The sequence below is a fragment of the Rousettus aegyptiacus genome, unplaced genomic scaffold, assembly GCF_014176215.1.
Source record: "Rousettus aegyptiacus isolate mRouAeg1 unplaced genomic scaffold, mRouAeg1.p scaffold_m13_p_3, whole genome shotgun sequence".
Taxonomy (NCBI): domain Eukaryota; kingdom Metazoa; phylum Chordata; class Mammalia; order Chiroptera; family Pteropodidae; genus Rousettus; species Rousettus aegyptiacus.
Window position 1 is genome coordinate 28559908 of NW_023416306.1, and position 25855 is coordinate 28585762.

At 40.5% G+C, this 25855-nt stretch overlaps 1 protein-coding gene across 18 annotated transcripts; it reads left to right on the forward strand.

The window, feature by feature from the left end:
• Positions 1-9986: 9986 nt before the first annotated feature.
• SLC25A51 (solute carrier family 25 member 51) lies at positions 9987-24299 on the forward strand. Of its 18 annotated transcripts, XM_036239367.1 has the most exons (8): positions 10084-10098; positions 10687-10713; positions 13770-13894; positions 15558-15619; positions 16460-16536; positions 17340-17395; positions 18789-18893; positions 20082-24299. In XM_036239367.1, exon 8 carries the CDS (start codon positions 20126-20128, stop codon positions 21017-21019), a length of 894 nt encoding a protein of 297 aa, XP_036095260.1. In that variant the 5' UTR covers positions 10084-10098; positions 10687-10713; positions 13770-13894; positions 15558-15619; positions 16460-16536; positions 17340-17395; positions 18789-18893; positions 20082-20125; the 3' UTR covers positions 21020-24299. The 18 variants fall into 18 exon arrangements, with proteins under 18 accessions (XP_036095266.1, XP_016001743.1, XP_016001736.1 ...); XM_036239366.1 differs by lacking the exon at positions 10084-10098 and adding an exon at positions 10139-10320 and having other exon boundaries at positions 10687-13894; XM_016146249.2 differs by lacking the exons at positions 10084-10098; positions 13770-13894 and adding an exon at positions 10139-10320.
• Positions 24300-25855: the final 1556 nt, after the last annotated feature.

Here is a 25855-nt window from a genome sequence, read left to right on the forward strand (position 1 = left end):
TGGTGACATGGGGGGTGCGGCAGGTTGCTCTGGGAGCCCAGAATGAGGGGGGATTTAATCTGTTTGCAGCTGTCAGGAAATGTTGGGCCTCAAGCCAGGAGGCAATTCTTGGTCTTCCTGAAGGCTTTGGGAGATGCTGGCCCATTCTCGGGAGGGCGAATCCTTAGGGAGAAGTAAGTGGCCATGGCATGACTGGGAGGCCTGGGGGGCCTGCAGCCCATGACCCCCCCTCACACAGCTGAGCACAGGAAGATGCACTGGGTCCCCAAGCCAGCAAGCCTCCTATGGAGGAACTACCTCTCCTATCCCTCCTTCCCAAGGATGTGACCCAATGTCACAGGCAGGTAGGGCCCTTTCTTCCTCACTGTCCCTAAGATTCAGGCTTTGGTCTCTTCTCCCTCCTTTTTCACATTCCAATGACCCAGAACCCACACCTCCAACTCCTAAGCTCCTCAGACATGTCCCCAGTACAACACACACACACACGCGTGTGCGTGTGTCCGGCTTGCCTTGCGATGCCTGTGTTCAAGGGAGGTCAAATTCCTGGCATGCTCCTGGGCCCAACCAGGACCAGGGACTGAGGGCAGTGCCAGTGCTCTGTGACCAAAACTTTCCTGAAGGGGAAGAAAGTGTCTGTGGTGGTCACCTCTAAACTCCTGTTTTATGTTCTGGAGAGTTCTTTACTTCTGTTTCAGTTCAATGTCATAAACACTGAGCGTGAAGTGGGGCCTGGGACAAACTAGTGACATGGAGCAGGAAGCCGAGCACAGGAAACATCTTCCACAACTGGAGTCGACAGGAAGTGGAGGGAGGGTAGATGCCTGCCCCACTGCATCTCTGCACAGAAACCCTGCAACACCAGAAACTGAGGCTCAGAGAGGGACAGGGGCTGGTGTGAGGCCACACGGCAAGTTCCTCTCCTCTCCACATGCCTGGGTGTTTAAGGGTGGCTAGCTCAGAGGGTGACCTTGGTCAGCACAGCTCTAGAAAGACCAGCATAGGAGTGGCTGTTCTCTGACAGAGTTTTGGAGCTAATTCTTTCTCATTAGATCCCTCCTGAGTAGGAGCATCCCAAGGCAGCAGCGACGGATGTCATTTCTGTTTGGGGGGGACAATTCTGAAGGAACCTGCGGTCCGACCAGGCAGCAGGACATCACCATGTGGTTCTGGCGCCCTCATGTGGTTCTCTTGAACATTGCATGCAATCTCAGGGGGAGAAGGCAGCGCCAAGTCACCTGAGGCCAGGAGAGAGAAGCAGCAGGCATGTAAACAGGTAACAGGGCAGGCTACGCAGAGTGATGGATGATGGGTGCTGAGCAGAGGCACAGATATCAGAGAAAGGGACAGAAGAAATGACTTTCCAGTCAGGTATCACATGCAGAGTAGGGGCACCTCAGGAAGTGGAGCTGGTATAAGAGCGAGCTGGGAGGCTCCCTCTGGCTCCCAGTCCAGTGCTCTCTCAACTGCTTTCTACCCTGATGCCCCCTAATTTACGCCAACTGAGAAAGAAGACCAGGCCAAAGTAGAGTAGCTCAGTGCAGAACAATTTTTTATGCCATATATTTTTTAATTACTGATTTTCTAATGATAAAATTAATATTTACCTACTGAACTAAACCTGTATTTCAGGAAAATGTTAAGAAGAAAATTAAAATTACCCTCAACTTAAAGAAAAGCACTGTTAACATTCTGAAGTATCTTATCAGTCTTTTTTCTACATGTACATGATTTTTTCGGCTTTATTGAAATATAATTGACATATAGTATTGCGTAAGTTTAAGGTGTACGATGTGATTTTGATACATGTAATATAGAGTAAAATGATCACAACAAAGTTGGTTAACATATTCATCTCCCATAATTACAATTTTAATTTAAAAGATCTATTCTCTAAGCAACTTTCGAGTATATAATATGGTATTGTGAAGGGAATCAAAATTTTGCTACCTTGAAGCTGATTTTGTGGATTTTAAGATGTTTATTAAGAAACAAGACTCAGAAAGAAGCTTTGAGCCTCCCCCACCTCCCTTTCCTGCCCAAGAGATTCGGACAGAAATACCTGCTTTAGGAAGGGGGCCTGGACTTAATTACTTTAAGAATTCTCACCCTACAGTTAGTCTGGAAGACTCCGAGCCTCTTACCTAGATGTCCCTGTGTCCCGCTGTTTCGGAGTTGTCTAGCAAGAATTTTCCTGCTATGTATGTTCCACTCTTCCTCAACTCCCTGTAAATCACTCCTTCTCACTTCTGAAACCAAATACCCCTCCTCCTTTCCCCTTTGTGCAAAAATCTCTTCTGTACCCAATGTTGCCTCCCTGTCTTTGGAATTTTCATGTTTGTGAATTCCCCATGTGCATATATTTGATTTTCTCCTGTTAATCTGTGTTTGTTAATTTGATTATTAGCCTAGCTAAAACTTAGAAGGTGGGAGAAAATGTAGATTTTTTTTTTTGTCACCCACAATTGTTAACTATAGTCACCATGCTGAATATTAGATCCCCAGAACTTAGGCATCTTATAACTGGAAGTTTGTACCTTTTGACGAACATTTCCTCATTCCTGCACCTCCCGCCCCCCGCCCCGGCTCATGGCAACCACCAATCTACTCTCTGCTTCTGATTTTGGCTTTTTAAAATTCTACAGGTAAGTGATAGCTTGCAGTATTTGCCTTTCTCTGCCTGACATTTTACTGAGCCTAATGCCCTCGAGTTCCATCTGTGTTGTCAACGAATGGCAAAATTTCCTTATTTTTATGGCTGAATAATATTTCATTGTATATAAATTTTTTCTTGATCCATTTATCCATGGAAGGACACTTAGTTTGTATACATTATTTTAAACAAAATTGAGCTCATTTCTGTGTTTATACAATTGTATATCCTCCATTTTTCACTTAACGTAGTGCCATCTGCTTTTCCTTTGTTATTAAATGTTCTATGATATGATTTTTTTTTCTTAGCACATGATATTCTACTTTAGTTAACTTATTTAAGTTTTTGTATAATTGGCTCTGCAGAGCACATCTTTGTTCAGAAATCACTATCTGTATTTCTAGTTGTTTCTCAAGAAGAAATTCATAGAAGTGGCATTGCTGGGTTAGAGGCTTGGTCCATCCCTCTTTGAGGCGCTCGTCTCCCAGAGAGGCAAATTTATCTTCCACTGCCATGTCTAAGAGTGCCCCCAAAGAAAAGCACTTTGGTTACATTTCAGGACGTTCAGCAACTTCAACTTTTCCTAAAACATGAGGCATGAGCTAAGAAGCTTTCTTTCATCAAAGGCAGTCTGAGTTCAGGCATGGGGGTTGTGGGTCCAGGACAGGAGGCTGCAGGGCTCTGCTAGTGGGGTAACCAATGGTCCTGGTTTGTTTAGGACTAAGGGACTTGCCAGGATTCAGGGCTCTCAGTGCTAAACAGGGGTGGCCCCCCAGCTGACTGAAACAGTTCATTGGCCTCGCTACCAGCTCCTGGCATGACCCTGAAGAGAACTAAAATTTTGCTACCTTGAAGCTGCTTTTTGGGATATTGGTTTTTAACTTGTTTATTAAGAAACAAGCCTCAGAAAGAACTTTTGCCCCTACCTCCACCCTTTCCTGCCCAAGAGATTCAGAGCAACCTGCTTCAGGAGGGAAACCTTAGAATGCTGCCTTGGCCTCATTTGCATTAAGTATGGTAAATAAGAGGACATCAGGCAGGTTCCTGTTAGCCAGATAGCCCGCGTCCCATCGTTTCTGAGTTGCTCGGCAACAATTCACCCACCACATACATTCCACCCTTCCCCAAGTACCTATAAATCACCCTTTTTCATTTCTGTCTGCCCTTTCCTTTTCCCCTTTGTCCAAAATGTCTTATAAAGCCGATGTTGCCTGTTTTTGAAATTTTCATGCTTATGTGAATTCCCCATGTGCACATATTAAATTTTTGATTTTCTCCTGTTAATCTGTCTGTTAATTTATTTGCCCAGCCAGCACTTAGAAGGTGGAAGGAATAGTATTAATTTTTTTTAGCTCTCATAACCCTGAGCAAGCCCTTACCCTCTGCCCCTGTGAGGGTGAGATCTTGGACTGGGGCCAGGGAAAGAGGACCCAGTGAGGGGCAGAAGGAGCCCTGCCCTCCAGGAGTGCAAGGAGGCAGATGAGAAGAGGAACCTCCATCATTACCCCAGGGAGCACAAGGAGGCCCAGGTTCACCTTCCAGCTCCATCCTTTCCAACTGTGTGACCTGGGAAAGGTGCAAAATATTTGTTTCCTCCACTGTAAAATGACAGAAGTGACCTCAGGGGGTTATTGCAAAGACTACCTGCAGAGTTGGATGAATGCCCTTAGCATGCCTTAGCTTCATCAACCTTCAGATGATGTCAACTAGGATGAGAACAAAGTCGGTTTTTCACAGGAAGGACAGGGCCATTACAGCCACAGAATTTCAAAGGAAAGAAGGTCTGGGGTTCTAGGAAGGCTTCCTGTGGGAGGTGAAAGTGGAGTCTACTTTAGAAGTTAAAAATGCCTTAGCCCTACTGAACATCTGCAAAGTAAGGATCAGAGCTTAAACTTTGTTTCCTCTCTGGACCAAAGTCCAGAGCCATTCTCTCCTTTCCCCTACTTAGCATCTTCTGACATCCCATCCTTGTTATTTAAATTAATGCTGACATACTATGGTTATTTAAATGAGTGTCTGTTTTGTTTACTATTTAGTTACATTTGTTGTTTATTTCAATATTAACCCTATTTATTGTCCTTAGTGTTTAAATATCTACGCAGTGTCTTTTTTTAAATATTAAACATGTACTGCATTAATTATTTATTGCCTATCTCCTCCCACTAGAATGTAGATTTCACACAAGCAGTGATCCAGCAGAGCTCCTGGCACAGAGTAGGTGCTCAATAAGGATTTGTTAAATGATGCAACAATAATAAAAGTTCCCATTTACAGTGGGCTTACTGTGTGCACTTCACCTTGTTCATGCATCGGTCTCCTTTGATGAGAGTCCTGTTGCGCGGATGAGAAACCAGGGCTCAGAAGGCGAAGTGACTGCTAGGAAAAGCAGAAGTTAAGACTTAGCGGTGGGGACCCAGAGCTTATGATCTGTATCTCACACGCCAGAGGAAGGTGCAGCCCACAGCGAGCAGGATATAGATAAAACTTCATGGCCCCTTCTTCCTCAGGAGCAAGAGAGAAGGCTGACATTTAGAGCTTCAGGTGACTCAGTCCCTGAGCTTCATTGTCCCCTCCGTACCAACCAGGAGAATAAGCCTCAGTCATGCAGCATCTGTCATCTGAGGGAGCCTCCCGCAGGGACTCAGTAGATGGGTACGAGGAAGGACTCTCATTCTAAAGATGGAAATATTGAAGCTCAAATGGGGGGAGGGGTTGCCCCAGGCACACAATCAGGAAGCAGTAGGTGGGTCTAAGGTTCAAACCCAGGTATGCCTACCTTGCAACAGGCTGTGTCTATTTCAGTCTTTCCCACCCTGCGGCATCATAAGGTTCACATGTGCCTCTTGTAAAATACGAATTCCTAAGCCCTTCCTCTTGGAGATTTTGATTCAGTAGGTCTTGGGTGGGCACCTGGAAACTGTATTTGTAACAAGTTCCTCAGGGGTGTCATTTGATTAGAGTCCTAGGTAAAGGCCTAGTCTGCCTGCTCCTCATCCACCTGATCCTTTTCTGAAGTTCAAGGCACCAACTTCTCAACTGTGCTTCTGTTCTCAAAAAATGGTGGAGGTGGTGAGGTCTCAGCCTAACCCCTCACTAGGTACTAAACTTGAGCAGGTCACGGGACTGCTCTGAGTACACAATTATGTGAAAATCAGAGGGAATAACAACCACATAATTGCTTGGAAACCCCAGAGTACTGTGCAATGTTTGATGTTGCTGACTTGGCCCTTGCTAGTTTCACAAGTTATGTGTCACTTAGATACCAAGTAAGGTGTCCTATGATCCCATCCAGAGGTCAGCAACTATTCAGAGCTCTGAGAACTACCAGAGGCATATGCTCTGTCCTAGGTGTGCCTGGGACAAAGGCCAAGTTAGGGGACAGGAACAAGGTCAGGGAGAATAAGCCTAATATCTACTTCCTTACACACTCCTTCCCATCCCAAGCTTTTACTGGAGCTCACCTTGTTTAAATCCTAGTCATGCTTTGTGGGTCACTTCTTCCAGCGTGCCTTCCCAGATTGCAGCTAGTGCATTTTTTTGCTCTCCTATGGATACTCGGGGCATTTGGTATGTGCCTATCTCAAGGGCAGATGGTTTCTCCTTAGGACTAGACCCGTTTTCCCTCTGGGCAGCAGGCTTACTCACTCACACATTCCTGAGCTCTTTCTCAACTGTGTTTCAAATTTAAGTTCACTATTATGGGTCAGGATATCAATTTAGAGCTGTCAGCTCCCAAAATCGCCTAAGAAGAATTGCCTGGGGCTTGTGTTAAATACAGACAGGCCAGTTGGCCTCTCCCCTGGAAATCCTGATTTCGTAGCAAGTCTGATTTGGAACTGGAGATCTTTTTTTTTTTAACCAACCTTCCAGGACCTAGAATCTTGTTTTTCAATCTGTAAAGTGCATACAAATCACTTGGCAATCTCGTTAAATACAAATCCTAGTTCGCCAGGTCTGGGGTGGGCCAGGAGGAATTGTTTCTAGTAAGTTCCCAAGGAACATCAATGCTGCAGGTCAAGGATCATAGGTTGTTTAGATAAGTTCAGGTAACTCTTATCTTTAGGCAGATTGGAGAAGCAAGGATTTAGTGCTGTAGGCAAACTCAGCACAGCTGGGGAGCTTTTAAAACATACAAAGTAAGGTCCAGGTCCCACTGCATACTAATTAAGTCAGAATCTCTCAGTGTTTTGTTTTGTTTTGTTTTGTTTTGTTTTTTGGTCTTTAAAGGTTCCCACATAACTATGATGTAAGACAGAATTGAGACTCACTAATTTAGTGAGTCCCCACCGGCATGAAAATAAATTAATAAATGAAATATAGTAGACCATCTCACAGGCTTGAATAAAATTTCGACCCAGTTAAATGTGTTATATATGCAGATCATGTGAGTTGCTAAATAAATGTGGGTTTGAAAATCAGCAAAGGAGAAAGAAAGCACATCCTGGAGTTCACAGACACTAGAGTTTGGGGGGGGGGGTTCTGAAAGCACAGTGGGGAAGTTCTGTAGCTTAGGTAGTAAGGTCAGGGTCAGGGAAAGCAGCAAGAAGCCTCTGTATGCTGAGCAATGAAGGGTGAACAGACGTTGTCATGAAGCAGGCAGGGCTTTCCAGGCACAGAGGACAAAATGTACTGTTTGTGGGCGTGCAAAAGAATGCAGTAAGTTCAGGGAAGGAAATCAGCAGTGCTGGCCTCATGGCTGGAGACTGAGGATGTGAAAGAGTGGCAGAGATAGGCCCAGAGGATTGCAGGGGCCTGGGAAATGTGAGTTGAAGAGAAAAGTAGGTTATTGACCCTTTGCTAGGAAATGACCACAGGTGACCTTATCTGGGCAGAGCCACTCACAGTAAGTAGCGAGACTCCACTGACAGCTTCTGTAAAGCTGTTTTGGTGGACATAAGGACCCATGAAGCCTGAGGACAATACACAACCCTCCAGAAAGCATTTGGGTGGGGGGAGTAGAGGATGCTTAGCCATAAGCCATAGGCAACATTCCCTTGTCCCTTTTCCCAAGAACCCAGACCCTCTCCACCAGTATTTTATTTGGACAAGCACCCTTTTTGCCAAGCACTGAGCTGGAGGGCCAGAAACAAGTTAGCAAGCTCTGCCCTGGTGAACTGGCAGTGGGAAGGGCGACACTTTCATGAATGACTATAACGTAAGGTGAAATGTTAGAACTGCCCCCAAACTTTGTGTTATAGAAAGGCAAAAGCAAGAATAACCAGTTTTGCCTGGATTAGTAACAGTTCGATTGGCGAAGAGTCCATGGTGGAATGGGGGAAAAGGCTAAGATAACAAGGATTTGCAAAACATTTGAAAGATTGCAAATGGCTAAAGCACATAATATAGTTGGGGATGAGACGGACTGACAGGTAGAGGGGCGAGGACACAGAGCCTTCATGCCAAGTTTAGGAGTTTGAATTTACTGGAGAAACAAGGAATCATTGGTTTTCGGGCAGAGTAGTGAGATGATAAAGCTGGGTTAAAGGATATAATGTAACAGCTGATGCAGAACCTAGAGGTATGGAGAACAGTTTAAGAAACTGAAAGAATGAATGAAAGAATGAGTAGATGGGGATAGAGAAATGAAAGTCTAATTTTATGATGAATCCTGAATCAGAAAATAGAGGGTTTTGATTTCCAACATTCTGTACGCCCAAGAAGAGCCAAGTAAGGGCTTGGGGGTTTCTGACAAGGAATTAAAGCTGCAGGGACAGAGGCCTGCATTGTGGCCTGTAGCATAAAAGAAAGACTGGCTTAGTTAGCTCCAGACAGGAGTGTTCCTGCTGACCTGAAATTTCCTCACTCTTCTGAGTCTGTTGTGCCTCAATTGTGTGTTTAATTTCAACCTTTTCCTCCTTTTCAGGTGTTACCACAGGAGAATAACCTCCTTATTCTAATTTGAAATGAATTATTTATGCTTAGGAACACACTGGATGCCTGCCTGATTTATTTTTCAAATAGTACACATGAATAGGCATTCACACAAGACAGGGAAAACATAATTTTGAAATAAATGCCCTTCTACAACTGTTGCCCATTAATCATTCCAAACCAGTACGTAGCCTTGTCATTATCCTTTGGAGTCCAGAACCTATCTCTGTGCATGAATTACACGCCAATTGCCTGCATCTGGCAGTCAAGGTTTGCTGCACTATCAGACCCTACCACCTGACCTTTACAATCTAGGTTTGCACTATCAGACCCTACCACCTGACCTTTACAATCTATCTCCGGCACTATGACTTTCTCCGTAATCCCACATTCCATTCATTCACCCTGGAAGACCCAGTTCAAACACCTTCTACCCTATGAAACTGTTCCTCATTCTCTCAAGGGAAAGGCCCCTCATGCTTCTGAAATTCCAATCTTTTGTTTTTATATCCATTCCACTTAGACATGGGCAATGGCACACAGTAGGTACTTCAGTAGAGTGTTTGCTGAAATTCGAATGGTCTCCCATATCCCAAGAAGCCGTTAAACAGGTCAGCTCAAACAAAATTTTGAAATCAGTATCTACGAGATGCTCTCAGGGAAAGACACCCCCCTATAGTGTATCCCCTGACTAATGCTTTGTTCCAGTAGAGTTGCCTATTGGCCTAAATCCAGTAAAGTGCATACACTTCACGTATTTGATGAGCTTCCTGAAGAGCCTCTCTTCTCCAGGCTGACCTTTCCTTCAACCCTCACACCTGTTATATACCTTCCAGTTTACAAATTTGGGTCAGACTATTATTCTCATTAGTCCTTACAAGTGCTGAGATGCATGCAAGGCAGCTGTTACCTTTAAGACAGGGATTTGGGGCTCAGTGACCCAGTGACTTGCCAAGGTCACTCCCAGAACGTGTGAGGACTATAACCTGCCCAAGGTCTCCAAAATGCTGGTGCAGTGGCGTCCGAGACCTGAGTTCTGAGGTTGAAACAGATTTAAAAGTGATATATATGTCCTAAAGCACATACAGGTGTCCCTCTGTAAACTGCAGTACTGGTGGCTGAGGCTGGAAAGGGGGACAATGGAGCACTTCCGAAATTTTCAGCGCCCCTGCCTGTTACTCAACTATAAATTCCCCCTAGTACTCCCGCAGGCTGCACATTAGAGAAAGCGTTGGCTGTGTCTGGCACCGCAAGGCCACCGTACCGTGCCAAGGGTACGGTGTTCCAGCTAGCAGCGCCCCAATGCTTTACGACAAGTGTGATGGGTGACCCTCTACTTGCCCTGTGATAGCAAACTGACACCAAGAGGAGTTGGTCGGCGTCACCTGACTCCCCGCGGTTTTAAGAGGCGTTGCGCCAGCGTCTCCCTCACGTGATCGGGTTCGGACGACGTAGAGGCGTCACGTAACGCCCCGCGCACTGGGGTCAGTCAAGGTCTGCGCCTGCGCGGGCTCGCTCGCTAGCCGACCTGCCGGCCGACGGCTACCGGGTGTGGAGCCGGGCGCCCGCGGCGATGGGTGAGTGCAGGAGGCTGGCTAGAGGGAATCATGGGGTTTTCCTGGGCCTCTGTGGAGGGTGTGGAAGCACGAAGAAGGGTCTGAGGAGGCCACCTGCTCCAGCCCCCTGGCGTGGTCACTGGGGGCCCACCCCTCACCGCACGCTCTCACTGCGCCCCCCTGGCGTGCCCCACCACTCACGCATCCGCCGTCCGGGTGGGGCCTGCAGCCGCCAGGGCCAAGGTAGGCAGCGCCCGCGTGTGCGGGGTCGGTTCTCCGCTTCTGAGGCTCGCGGCCCCCTGCCTACCGCGAGGCTTCGCTGGGCCGGGGGCGGTGCCTGGCTACCGGAGCGAGCTTTTCCCGCGAAGGAAGCTGTGCGATTATTCGGGCGCGCTGGGGCTGGGAGGTGCCTCCGAGCGCTTTCGAACCTCAGGGGAGGGGCCGGGTTTTGCCTGCCCGAGGGGAGAGCGGCGCTGGCGGCGCTGGGACGGCGGAAGGGCCCCTGCCCCCTTGGGGCCTGGGATTCCCAGGACCCCTGATTGTTGAACGTCGGAGATGGAATGGGCGATCCTGTTCAACACGTCGCCTCCCCTGCCCTTCTTATCACAGATTGATGAAATGGACGCCTGGAGAGCCGTAAGTTCAACCGCACAGGCAGGCAATGCTTAATTTTGCGACACCATGTTGTTTCGCTTTATGTGAAACTCAGTTGTACAAGGCATTTGGGGAGAGTGTTGGGGGCGGGGGAGGCTGTGTTATTAATTGTAAATTTCTGTACCGATTATTTGGTTAAGCTTAGCTAGATGGAGCATGTCGGTACCTCAGCTATAGTTAACCCTCTTGGCATCATTTTTTATTTTGCTCCTTAACAGCTGTACACAGCTGGTCTTCATTCCCACCTTCTGCTTACTTGTAAGCTGCGAAGCCCTTAAAGTAAACGTATAGTGACCTTGCCAGTTTCAGCCTCCTTTGCCTTTGCTTTGAAAGAATTCCATAAAATTAAAAGGTGCTAGGACTGGTCAGGTCCTTTAATGGTTCCAGAGCACAGACTAGACGTCTTGGGAGTTAACCGTTAGTGCATCGCAGGGAAAAATCACAAGCCGTTACCTCTAAGAGGAGTGTACTTACCTGGCTAGTCTCTCCTTTGGTAGATTAAACCCTGAGAAATGGAGTTTTAAATGACAGATTTTAATCAGTCAATAAATAAGTAAATTATAGATGTTGCTTTGTGTTTATAGTAGCAAGATAGAGTCGAAAGGATTAGAACCGAGGCTGATGTTCTGAATGTTGAGTCAGACCTGCTGACTTGTGGGAGTTCACATACTTTGAGAATTACGGTCGCTTTCTCATCAGTTTTGTGCAGAGACGTTTGTGCTGGGATCACTTCTGGGTCTTGTTTGTTCATGTGGGCACTAAATTACAGTGAGTACTTAGACTTTACAGTGTTTTCTTATGCCACAGAAGTTTGACACTTGCAGTTGCTTGACAGTCAACTTCATTAACTTTGCTTCCTGATATTGAGTGTTTTAGGTAGTGTAAAATTGTGGTAAATAAATTTTGTAATACATTGCAAAGAACAATTATCCATATTAAAGAATTCAAATAAGGATCAATTCAGCAAAGAAATTTAGCCATGTTCACAGTATAAACATGCAAAATTCTAAACTCCATTTTACCAGAATACTGTGCATACTATCTTCCTTTCTGTTAAGAACCTCTTCACACCATGCTGAAGATGAAACTAGAGGGAAAGCTTTAAATCCGGAGTCTGGGAGGGTTTCATTACATTCCTTTTTCTTATGTCCAGGCCCGTTTTTTAAAATCTGAGATTCTTAAGTGTACAGTAATGTTTTTAAAATTTCTTGAAATAGTTCCGTACCATGGTTGATAAATGACTGACTAACCTTTGTTAGCCACCATTTCGTTTGTTTAATAACAGTCTCTATTATTACTAAGAGTCATTATAAATTAGATGAAATAACTTTAATTTGCAAAATTTTGGAAGATAATGCTACTGCCATTCCAGTAAGAATTAAAAGTGAACATGGACAAAATGTTGTTCAAGTGCACAAATAATTGGGTCTGTATTATCAAGGAACATATATTGTTAAACAGCTTGTGGGTAGCAACTTTAGAATTTAAAATATATTGTTATGTGTTCAGTATGTACAGATGAAATTTTTTCATATTCATAAATTGTCAAAATGTTATTGTGTAATATATACAGTAATCTGAATTTTTTGTTATAACATTGATTAATTCGGAAACTGAAGAAAAAGCAAATACATAGAAATAGTATAGTACTAATAAGAGTTTTAAATTCCTGTCAGCTGAAAGAATAAAAAGTAAGGATATAGAATCTCGGTGATTAATAATTATCAAACTATAATCTGGCAAACGTCTACTCAAGCATCTATAGAACTTTTTTTTAAACATTTAAAAACTGGGTTTTTGATTTTTTTTTTCAATTTTCCTAAGTCAGATATATGCACATCCATAAAAATGGTGTGTGAAGGAAAGCTGTCATACACAGTAAGTATCCTGAATTAAGGGAAACAGCTGATGAAACAAGAATTAGCACAATAAAGTCAACAACAGTTAAGTTTTAAAAACTGAGTCTTCAGTTGCATGGCCCAGTGCTATGTAAAATACATAAGTTCTGCTGGATATGAAGGAGGAAGTCTGTACAGCTTTTAGCAAAAATGCTTTTCCACAAAAGCGAATCAAAACAATGCAGTCAATAGACCAAGCAAAGTTACAACTTCTCATGTCTTTACTGGAAAATCCTATTTATCTGAATGGAATTTCAGACAAAATAGGAACAATTTTAACATTATTTACTTTATCCATTTTAAGTTCTGTTTCTTTCCCCTGAGCCTGTAATTTAGCATGATCCATAAGAACGCTGCTTTTAGAATTGGATATTTTATTTTTCTTTCTGTGGTGAGAATGTCATGGAGCCTGGGTACTTTTTGCTCATATGCATGTGACCAGTGAGCCACTGTTTGCAAAAAACTTAACAATGGATTTGGTGAACTTGGCTTCTTGTTGCTGCTTTGTTCTCCCATTGATAAAGATCAACTTGAGAAGGGGGTATTTGTCACTGAATCCTTTAAGACTAAAGAACTGTTGACAAATAATCAGATTCCATCCCTGTAGGATCTTTCTTACCTGCAATGAGAAAGATGCTCTTCTTTTGAGCATAAACGAAGGATAGGATATGATTCACAAAGCCAAAACAGGCTTGGACTCTGGAAAAGGATGCATATACATAATCTCAAATCAAAGCCACTGTGGCAAAGAAATAGATGGTATAGCAACCATCACTTAAACCAAAATTCTCCACAGAGTATCTTTAAAAAGTAGTAGTAAAAGTTTTGCTGAAAGGAAAATACATAGCCTTAAACACTCAAATTATGAAACAATAAATAAAGCATCTAACTCAAGAAATTAGAATAAAATAAACCTAGACAAACTAGGAGAAATAGGATAATAAAAAGAAACATTTAAAATCTGGAAAATAGTAAAATTTGGTAAATTTAAGAACTGGTTCTTTGCTAGGATGAGAAGATGTAAATTAGATAAACTGGTTACCCTGCTCAAGAAAAAGGAATACAAGTGCACAAGATGAGAAGTATTTTTTTAAATAGCAAGTTCTTTATAAGACTATATAAAACAAATTTTTTTTAAAGGAAATCCAGTTATAAAAATTGACTCCAGAAGTGAGAACCTAACAGACCATTAACAATGGAAGAAGTTGAGAAAGTTATCAAAAAGCTACCATCCCCCAAAACACCAGGCCTAGATGGTGTTACAGGTGAATTTGTTTTCTTATTTGAGTATATAATAATATTAATATTAGATTAATTTCAGGTGTATAATATTCAACGTTTATATACCTTACAATGTGATCACCTTACTAAGTCTAGTAATCATCTGTCACTATGCAGCCTTATTACAATATTAAGAAAAAATGACAAGATTCTTATTACAAAGCCAGTGGAACATTGACACCTGAACCTGACATGATGATAGTACTAAATTGAAAACTACGTTATCAATAGTGATGTGAAATTTTAAAATATTAGCAAATGGTATTTAGCAATACATTAAAAGAGTATCTCACAAGAAAACTAAGCCATAGACATTGAGTAACTTGAAAATCACAGAGTAGATACATGGTGGAGCCAGGATTTGAACCCAGTGAATTAACCATGACTTTTAAATGTTACACTGGCTCTGCCTCCACCATCCATAAGATCATCTTGTTGCTTCCTAAAAGCATTCGATAAAGTTCAAGATAGATTCCTGATTTAGTGTTTGTAGGAAGGGTTGGAGGTGGTTTAACTTTCATAAAACAAGAATGATATATACACTTGTACCTCTATTTACGCGGATTATCTGTTCCACACGTAAAGAGTCCACCAGTAGGAAAAAATACTAACAAAATAGATTGATGTAAATCATAAAAATATTTATATCACATATTTTCACAAAAATATGCTAATGAAAATTTGGAAAACCCAAAATTTTATTTGCGGTCGGTGTCTGTGCTGTAATCTAAAGCAATCAAGTGACTTTAATTGGTACAAAGTCACTGTCTTCATTGCCCGAAATATTTGGAAGTACTAGTATTAGTTCTTTGTATGTTGCTGAGTTAAGCAATTGTTTTTTAGAAAGAGTAATCGATATTGGAAATGAAAAAGAATGGAGTAAAATGAGACTGCATGAATGGAAACCACATATAAAAAGTCTGCATAAATGGAAGTAATATATGCTACATATAAACTTGCATAATAAAATACTGTGTAAATCAGTTGATCATTAGTACTAGAAAGGTGGAATTCATTTTTAGTGGGAAACATAATTTCTTAGTAAATAACGGGCATGGGCTTAAAGTATAATTGCAGATATACTAATTCTTAGAATGAATGTAGAGTGAAGTTTTGGGGGTTTTAATATAATTTGTCAGATGGAATTATGTTATAGTACTGGAAAGATGTTTGCAGCACAGTCCTAAAGATGAACAGGGACAGACAGTAAGCAGGGAAGTTACTTGAGTGGGATCAAATTTTATATGGGCCAGTAGATCAGTGAACATTTTTGTGTTATCACTTGTTTCCCTTTGTAAACTTGAAACTGCTAAGACTTGGATTTTGAACATTCAGATCACAGGAACTTCCTGTTTCTCAAACCACAAGTTAGCATCATACTTAACTAATCCCTGACAAAGTTCCCACAGATGACAAGAAAAACATCAGGATGTTCACTATTACCATAATTAAATTTTGTTCAGGAAATATTTGCTGACCCAGTAAGGTAAGAGAAAGGTACATATTATAAAGAAGGCAAAATTATTTGTAATATTCTTTATAGTAGAAACTGAAGCAAATCCACCAAAAAAATGAGAAATAGAGGATTCGGTAACTTGGCTGATCTAATTTTAATACAAGAATTAATACAAGTTTTTTTATATGCAGATAAAAAAGCAGTTACAAAATTAACTGGAAGGAAGCAGCTCATTCATAATAATGACTGAAAGGTAAAATACCTAGACAAAAAATATTCATCTATATGAAAATATTTTTTTAATGCTATTAAGGTTTGTAAAAAGGTACAAGTAAATAGGAAGACTTCTAATGTTCGGTTTTGGAAAACAGACAGTTCTTTAAATTTACCTATAACGTCACTTCCACTCTAAAACACCAACAAGATTTTTGGGAGAAATATATACAGATACACTAAAGTTTACCTGGAAAAGTGTGAGAGTCTGGAAAACTTAGTAATTCTGATAACAAGAGTAGAGGGGGAGTCTTTACTAGATAATGAAACCTATTCTGATGCCACAGTAAGGACGAAATATTAGGCTGTTTGTGTGTAGAAATAATGCAAAATGTCTGTGGGTATTTAGGTTATGCTAACCAGTGATGAAAAGACAATTCAACAGTTTTGTAGGCAATCTCTTTGCCTCACTACTTATATTCGAGTTCCAGAGATATTACAAAATGGATAATAAATGGAACCATTGAAGTTGTCAAGGGAAGCATGAATTACTTGTTTATAATTTTAGAATATTGAAGGCCTTCTAAGGAGGACACAAAAGCTAGAAGCCAAGATTGATAGATTTAATATCCAAAGTAAGAATTTCCGTCTCACAAAAATGCTACAAAATGGGGAAAATATTTGTCACAATTTGATTAATATAGGATTCATTTTCTTCATATGCAAAGAAACTTTATAAAAAAGAAAAAATGAAGTACCTACAGAAAAATGAGTAACATGATAATTTATAGTAAAAGAAATTCAAATGGGCAGTAGAAATAAAAAATATTAAATTTTATTCAAAAATTTTAAATGACATAAGAATTTTTTCACCCATCAGATTGGCAGAAATTATAGTTTAATACCTGGTGCTGGAAATGGCAAGGAAACTGGTACTGGCATACACTTAATGGAAATGTAAGTTGTAACTCTTATGGGGGTAGTTTGGAGTAGCTATCAAATTAAAATGTATTTATTACTTTTTGAGCCAACACTGCCATTGTAAAGATTTACCTAATGGTAAACTTGTAAGAGTTCACCCAAACAAGGTATAGGTACAAGGCCTCCCATTGCAGCATTTTTTAAAAGAAAAAAATGAATATATAATATTCATTTAATAGAATACTATGCCACCATTCAAAACACTGGAGTGCTTCTGTGCTGTTTTTAGCAGATTCCAAAATGCATTGTTAACACACCTTGCTCTTTTTCACTTGGCAGTGTGTTCTTCTGGTGTATTTTTTCAAGGGATAGGTTGGTGGGATAGGGCAGTGGTGGAGTGAATGCAGCTAGAGTCATTCTGACTAGTAAAGAGGCTTTTGTACTAGTCAGCAAGAGATAATGAATCAAGGCAGTGAGCCTGGAGGATATCTATATATTTAATTGATTTGCAACTTTATTTTAAAAAAAAAAAAAAATTCACATCTTTTTTAAATGTGTATTTTTATTGTGTCACTTTAATGTGTAAATTTTTTTCTAAAATGTAATATACATTTTAAATTTTTATTTTTCAATTACAGTTGACATTTAATATTAGTTTCAAGTGTACGGCAGAGTGGTTAGACATTTGTATAACTTACGAAATGATCCCTGTGATAAATCTAGTGCCTGACACCATACATAATTATAATATTGACTATATTATCTGTGCTGTAAAAAGTAATATACATGTTTTAATGAATTTTTGCTTAAACGATTCATTTATTGTTTTGTTGTTTTAGTGCATTTACAAGCTGCCAACTCTAAGGAATCTGGCCTCTCTTGGTCAAGCATACAGGTGACTCCATTATTAACTAACTGCTTTAATGCCTGCCAAAATTAGAAATAATTTCTTTCTGAACCAAGCCTTACTTTGATTATTTCAATTGGCAGCGGAACAAATTTTCAAAACACCAAGGGATAGTTTTTACTGTCTCTTTATTCCCCATCCATGATAGTGCTAAGCAGAATTTAGATATAAGTCCCACTGCTTCTAGTCCTCTACCAAGTCGAGGTGTCTTCAATGAACAAAGTGCTTTTAGTGCTGGTAATAGTTCCCCTGGGTGTGGGTGAACATGAAAGTTTGGACTTCTGCTGCTGAGTTCTGTAGGTGTAACCAGGTGATTTAGTGGGGAGAAAAATTCCCTAGCCCCTTTTATAACCTTCCTTAGGGCAGATTTTGGGCCTGCAATGGTATCCAGTCTTCATTCTGCCCAGCTGAGGGCAAGTTTACTTTTCTTAGTGGGAACATGATAGCAAGTGAGCAGGAACTCTGAACAAAGACTTTGGGCCAAAGTGTGCACTTGTTACATTTTCTTAGTTTATCTTCTGGGAAAGGGCACACAGATCTTGGTATGACTTAAAGAATATAGTCTGTTTCTATATGCTTCATATGAAAAAAGAAAAAAAAGTAGTACGTAGTAGTGTCAGAGAGGGTCTTGGGATCTTCCCGAGAGTCTCCTAACACAGGTCCTAGCATGCTTCTCCACCCTCATCTGCTACCCAGCAGGACGTACGCAATACAGAATACCCCCTTACCCCCGGTGTGAGTTACCATGGTCAACCAAAGTTACTAACCTTAAATACTCTCATTTTTAATGTCTATATGGTACTCATCAGATAGATCTTTATTTATGTGATGTAGCATTGTGGCTGTCCTGTAGTTGAATCTTTGTGTACATCTTGTGTTAATAATTATTTCCCTAGGCTATATTTCTGCAAGGAAAATTATGGTTATATATGTACGTATTTCATAATTTGTTACATATCTATGGCTCCCGCAATACAATAGCTCCTCAAGAACTGATGCTTTCTGATTCCATGCCTTAGCTCTACACTTAACTTTACCTTCACAGCAATTAAATTTCTCTTTAACATCTTTTGTCCTGAATGCTTAGCAGTTTACAACAGCATGTGTGTGGTATGGGAAAGAAAAAGACATAAGGAACTTGGTTTGTTATTTTTGTCATAGGTCAGAGACCTAGATGGATTATCTGACCTATTGATTTTGTTTGTTCATTTTTTGTTTTTGTTTGTTTGTTTTTTAATTAACCATTGAAACCCTTAGTATAGTCTTTGTGGTAAAACATATCATGAAGTTATCTTGACCAATTCGAAGTGTACAATTCAGTAATGTTAAGTGTTTTTTACAATGTAATAAAACAGATCTCCATAACTTTTTCTTCTTGCAGAACTGAAATTCTACTCAAACAGTAACTCCCTGTTCCACTTTCTTCCAGTCCCTGGCAACCACCATTTACTTTCTGTCTCTGAACTGACTACTTTAGGTATCTCATGTAAGTGGAATCATACATAGTATTTGTCTTTTTATGACTGGCTTATTTCACTTAGCATTCTGTCCTCAAGGTTCCTTCCATTCATTGTATATATATATACCATGGTGGGTTGCTTCCACCTCTTGAGTGTTGTGAATAGTGCTGCTGTGAATGTGGGTGTGCAGTGGTCTCTTAGAGACTCTGCTTGCAATTCTTTTGGATTCTGTACCACAATGTAATATTGTTTACCTTGACAGAATCTCCTATTAGATTGTGGTTTACTTGTCTTTGAATCTCTAGCAATTAGCAGAAGTCCTAGTTCAGAGTAGATAGTAAATAAGCACTAACAGAGTGAAGACATATCTTGCTATTTTATTTCTCATAGGAGGACTTTGAGTTGGTTTCAGAGGGATAATGGTATATATCAGGGGTCCACAATCCCCAGGCCACGGACTATACAACAGGAGGTGAGTGGTGGGCAAGTGAGCGAAGCTTCAGCTTTATTTGCAGCTGCTCCCCCAGCGCTAGCATCACCGCCTCAGCTCCACCTCAGATCATCAGGCATTGGATTCTCGTAGGGGCCACCGGTCCCCAGTGCCAAAAAAGTTTGGGGCTGCTGGTATATACCATTTGTATTGTAGGCAGGGTGTATGAACTAGTTCAGTGGTTCTTAATTTTTTTGGCCTCAGGACTCCTTTACACTAAAAGTTGTTGTGGATGCCAAAGAGCCTTTATATGGGTTAATATTCGTGGTCTTAAAAATCAAAACAAAATTTAAAAATATTAATCCACTTTAATGATAATCCGCATTACATGTTAACATAACACATTTTCACGAAAAATAACTTTTTCAAAAAAAGTTTATTGTGTTTTACAGTTTGCAGGTCTTTTTAAAAGTCTGACTTATAAGATAAGTAGGATCTTCTACCTGCTTCTACATTCAGTCTGCTGTGATAAGTCATTTTGGTGGAAGTTTATACAGAAAATCCAGCTTCACATAGTATGTTATTGGCAAAGGGAGGACCTCCTTGACCATGGAAGGCATCACAGGAACCTCCAGGGCCCTCTGAAAATACTTAAAAAACTACTGATTTAGTCTAAAAGGGAAAATGTAATAGTATCCAGAAATTGGAGGAAGGATAAGGGGGGAAATCCATGTGTTTAACACTGTATTTAAAGATTTATCCACTGTCATTTTATCACTCGTAGGTTAAAAAAAAGTCATTCATGAGGAAGAAAGGATCTTAAGCCACATGATGGATTCAGAAGCTCATGAAAAGAGGTCGCCAATCATAACATCTTCAAAACAAGATATATCACCTCATATTGCAAATGTTGGTGAAATGAAGCATTACTTGTGTGGCTGCTGTGCAGCTTTCAACAATGTAGCAATCACATTTCCCATTCAGAAGGTCCTCTTCCGGCAGCAACTGTATGGAATCAAAACCAGGGATGCAGTGCTTCAGTTGAGGAGGGATGGATTTCGAAACTTGTATCGTGGAATCCTTCCCCCATTATTGCAGAAGACAACTACGCTGGCACTTATGTTTGGTCTTTATGAGGATTTATCTTCCCTCCTTCATAAGCATATCAGTACCCCAGAGTTTGCGACCCGTAGCATGGCAGCATTACTTGCAGGAACAACAGAAGCAATTTTCACTCCTTTGGAAAGAGTTCAAACGTTGCTTCAAGACCACAAGCATCATGACAAATTTACAAACACTTATCAGGCTTTCAAGGCACTGAAATGCCATGGAATTAGAGAGTATTACCGAGGCTTGATACCTGTTCTCTTCCGTAACGGATTCAGCAATGTCCTTTTTTTTGGCCTTCGCGGCCCCATTAAGGAACATCTGCCTACCGCAACGACTCACAGTGCTCATTTGGTCAATGACTTTATCTGTGGAGGTCTGTTGGGTGCCATGTTGGGAATCTTATTTTTTCCAGTTAATGTTGTAAAAACTCGCATGCAGTCTCAGATTGGTGGGGAATTTCAGTCTTCTTTCAAAGTTTTCCAAAAAATATGGTTAGAACGGGACAGGAAACTGACAAATCTTTTCAGAGGTGCCCATCTAAATTACCATCGGTCCCTCATCTCTTGGGGCATAATCAATGCGACTTATGAGTTCTTGTTAAAGATTACATGAAAGAAATTATCAGTTAAGTGCCATTTATCAGCTGACTATATACCTAAGGAGAACACAGTTCCTAATTGGCCAAGTACAAGTTGCTGTCTTAAGTCCAGGGCACGATGAATTATGGGCAAAGCTGTTTTTCTTAAGTACCAACCAATTCAGAATAAAAGGTTTCAATAGGAAAGTTTAAGGGGTATTTTTTTTTGGGGGGAGGGGTTAATCATTACCTTACAGCTTGAGCTAATTGCCTGGTTAAAAGCTATCTCATGGATGGCTTTTGACAAGGAAACTATTATAGCCAAAATAGTCTTTTCCCCAGTCTTTAAACCTGTATTAAAACATAAGTGGCCATGACCAGCCAGAGAAAAGGATCTTAGGGCTCCTTGAATTCTCAGGCTTTACTTTTAATACTCCATTTCTTCCTTTTCTGCTCTTAGGAGTTGCAAAGGGTAGTCATTGCTAAACTTAAGCATATACGTGGTAGGACGAAGAGCCAAACATAAGGAGCACGCCTAATAGGTGAAGGCTTTTCATGATAAATTGGTTGTCTTTGTTTTGAAAAAAGCATCGGTTGGGATAGTCAGTATCCAAACTTTTTGATTAGACAGGGTAGACTCAAGCAGCCAATGAAAGCTTCCATTTTGCTTTCTAGGTTTGAAAGTTTTCTGTTTAGTTCTGAATGTGACCTTAAACCAGCCCAAAGTATCCTTATGTTAATTTCACTTATTGCCAAAAGATGGGGAGACTTATATTTTGTTATGGGCATTTCATCCTGTTAAGAAGTTTCATGTTAATTGCATACAGATCAAACTCTGTAGCTCAGTTTATTTGAATTATTGTTGCCAACTTAGTAAACAGCTTTGGCATTTTTTTTTTTCTTTAAGTAGTAGTTTGTCTTATTAAAGTAGCCTATTCTCTTGAAACTCCTTTAAAAAGACAGAAACACTTCCATAAAATTTTATTTTGGAAGTCTAACAGAATCCCAGATTACTTCCCCCTAGTTTCTGAATGTTTGGGGGGAGAGGAAAAAAATCAGGATGGCTTTCATCACACAGTGTTAGCTGTCTTTTTTCGTTCTCTTGGAAAGAGATACTTCTATTAGGATTTTTACATTTTGGGAACCCAGTTTTACTACTCTATCATTAAATCAGTTTGAAAGGATAAGATCTAAGTAAAGCTATTTGAAGGGTTAATTTTAAATTCTAGAAGTTGGTAATAGCTGGATATCTTACTTATCCCTTACCCAACAAAAACTTGTCAAAGGAATCAGATTTTAAAATAGTTTTCCAGATAAATAAGGCAAATGACTCATATACCAATTAAATAATAAAACATGAAACATGTTAGAAAAGTGGTTTATTTTTTAAAAATCTACATCTGCAAATATAATGTCATTAAGATTGCTTTCCAAGCATTCGATGTGACAGAGTAGTTAGGTTTCTTAGTGCCAGTTTTTCATCATTTTGAGTAATTGCATATGAATACGTGCACATACTGACCAAAATAAAATCAGGGTCTCAATTGGTAGTTTACTCAGTTTCTGGGCAGATAGTCCAAAAAAGATGTTTACCTCTACATGCAGTATGACTGGTCAAATAGAATGAATATTCTACCAAACCTTAAGGGGTTAGAAACATCACTGAGCATTGGTCAGGCAGTAGTCAAGCTTTACAGCAGCTCTGTTGGACAATGTTGTGCTGGAAATGGCAGTTTACATCAGAAAAGGTGTGGATGTAAGGATCTCAGAAAATTTGTCACCGAATAAATGTGAGTAGCATCCTTTGAGTATCAAGTAGAGTCAGGATTTGAAGCAGCTGTTTCAGAAATGAATGACACAGGCACAGTGATGCCTGACCCCCTCATGCATGTGTGTGCGTGTGACCCTGAACACTCCTGGGCATGTGTAGGTGCTCGGCATGTGGCAGATGTGTGAGCCTGGGGTTGTGCCTTGGCCCTGGGAATGGACTCCATGGTCCTTTGTTTCCATGGAGCTTCCTTTTGTCTAGACACTCCATGTAGGGGATGGAAATCATCTAAGTTCTAAAGCACTTTTGTGACATACAATTGAAGTGAAAATTCAAAAGAGTATGCTTTGGTTTCTGCTGTGTTAAATATGTGGCATTTAAAAACAATAAATATTTTTAATGGTTTTAACTCAATAATTTTGGATTTCTTTGTCACTCTTTATAGCTTTTTAAGACCAAACTGCAAATTCATTACCTGGGATAGTTTTGTGTTGTCCCTTGAACTCCTTAAATTTGACAAAAATTCAACAGAACTTGTAGCCAACAGCATTGTCTGAACTTTAAGTCAACATGCATTATAAATGAGAGATTCTGTTGTTTTTGCCTTCAGTGTGAACGAGTATGGTAGTAATTTTGAAAAGGCAGACATCAAATAACTTTATTTGAAAAGCTTTAAACGTGTCCCTTTCTGTTAACATACGTGACACAGGCACCTCACAAGCGCAGGGCACTTCTAAACTTGCCTCCTATACTTCGTCTGATGTTACGGATTCTATATTAGCATAGAGTGGTGTGAGCCCTCAAGACTGCACCCGAGTAAACACACCCTGTATGGTCGCAGGTTTGTGTGTCTCATTTGTGTCAGAGACAGTGTTGATGTTTTTGTCTCAATAGTCAATATTCATTTTACCTTATTGTTGGTTATATGATCACCTGCTGTATATTGTGAACTGTAGTAAAATAGAATTGCGCGTATATATACACTCATCGTCGGAGACTTGAAATTCCCTAGCCTGATACATTGGTAATACTCAGAATGCTGTGCAGACATGTAAGGGAATAATAAGATGTATGAAATGAGATCTAGAGGGCTTCACAGGAAGCCAGTCACTGACCAGCACTGTGTCAGTGTATGTGAAGTCCTGTAGTGTGAGGGGTATGCGATCAGAGTTGGTGAGATCACATTTGAAGAAAGACTTGATTTCTTTTGAAATAATTATTTCTTTCGTTTTCTTATGTGCACATAGATGCATATCGAAGACTTGAACGGGCATTCTACTTAAATTTGAGGATCTTTGTTTTTAATACTGTTTTTTGGCTTAATATTAAATATTTGCTTGCCCAAATGTCTCCAAAATTGTGAGGCAATCTCTACATGTTTCCTTTTTTAAAGTTCCATTATTAAAAGTGGTTAAGCACACAAAGCTGTTTTTGTTTGATATTTTGAGTTTTGTGACTATATGAATTTAAATGCAATCTGTTAAATGTGTCAGTTAACGTGCTGCTTTTTCGGGAATTCTTTTTGGAATAAAGTTTTTTTAAGTCCATCTGGTCTTTTCTTGTGGTTGGGTTAGGGTTACTAGCACTTGCCTTTTCTGGTGGTGGATTGATCTATTCGTATTTTTGTTGATAATACATTTAGCACACTACTTTGAGTCTTAGCTTCACCTGATAATTTTGAAGATAGAACAGTCCTTCATTTATCCAGCTTGTTTGTTCAAGAGGAGTTCCAAATAGTTAATTTTCCAGATAGCTAAACTGCAAAGTATTTTTTTTTAAAGCTTTTTCTCAAGTGAAATAAACTTTCCTACTGAATATGAAACTGTCTTGGTAAATTCAGCTTACCAAGCATTTTTGTTGTAATCGTGTACCTTCAGGTCATGCTTACCTCCAGCTCAATAGTCAGGATGTTCATGCTTTTTGAGATTTTCAAATCTGCTTTTAACTCCATAGCTGCTCCTACCTTTTTGGAGAGTGTGAAGCTTTATTAGCTCCACTGTTGATTTACATGATAAATTGTAAGATGTTGCCTGTGTCTAAGGATAGTTGAGGTTACGTGACAAGGACCCACTTGGTGAGGGAGCAGTTGCTGTATAATGCTTCCAAAACTCCAGTTTAGGGTAGAAATTCATTAGAAAAGTGAATGTTCTGAATTTGAAAATTGGTGTTTTACATGTCATCTGATGAAATGTCATTTTAACCCACCTGCAGCAGCCCTTATAGACCGCAGAATGAGGAGCATGTGTAGAAAGTATTTCAGGATGGGAATGGACGGGGTCTAGGGGAGCACTCTTGGTCTCTGAGAGGCTGGTTCCCAACTTTATCCATTTAGCAACTAAAGATCCCAATAGGGTTTTGTTGTTGTTGTTTTGTTTTGTTTTGTTTTCCCAGATGAGCATATCTGATTTTGAAGCAGAAATTGAGAATAAGATAGAATTTATCTAAATTCTCATCTCCCTTCAGTCCACTCTTTATACTGCTGTTAGTAATCTTTTTAGATGAAATGATCCGGGCCCTGCGTCCTTTATTCTCATCTCCAGCTAAAACCGCCCTGCCCAGTCACTGCCCTCCAGCACAGGGACTCCTGTATTCCAGTTTCCAGGCCTTCACCCATGCAGAGTTCCTCTGCTGTGAACACTGCACCCTTCCCTGACTCTAACTCCTACTGAGGCCTTCAGATTGAGATCAAATGTCACTTCCTCAGGGAAGCTGGTCCGCACTTGCAGGACTAACTCAGGTTCCTCTCTTGTACTTATGCTACCACACCTCTGTTTTGTGACTATTTGATCCCACTAGCTCCTTTTGAATGCCAGCTCCAGAAGGCAGAGATTCCACTCTAGTATCCACTTAGACGTGTCTGGCATGGTGCCTGATACCTGGTAGATGTCTGCTAAGTAAGTATAAGAAACAAGAGAGTTAAGGGACTTGTGGGTATTCAGAATTACAGCATTCCGGGATATCCTGTCTGACCTTCATTCCTTGATGGTTCATGGAGGTTAAGGAAAAAATGGTCACACTGTTCTGGCTACCATAATGAAATGCCATTAGCTGGATAGCTTAAACAACAGGTGTTTCTCACAGTTCCAGAGGCTGGAAAGTCTAA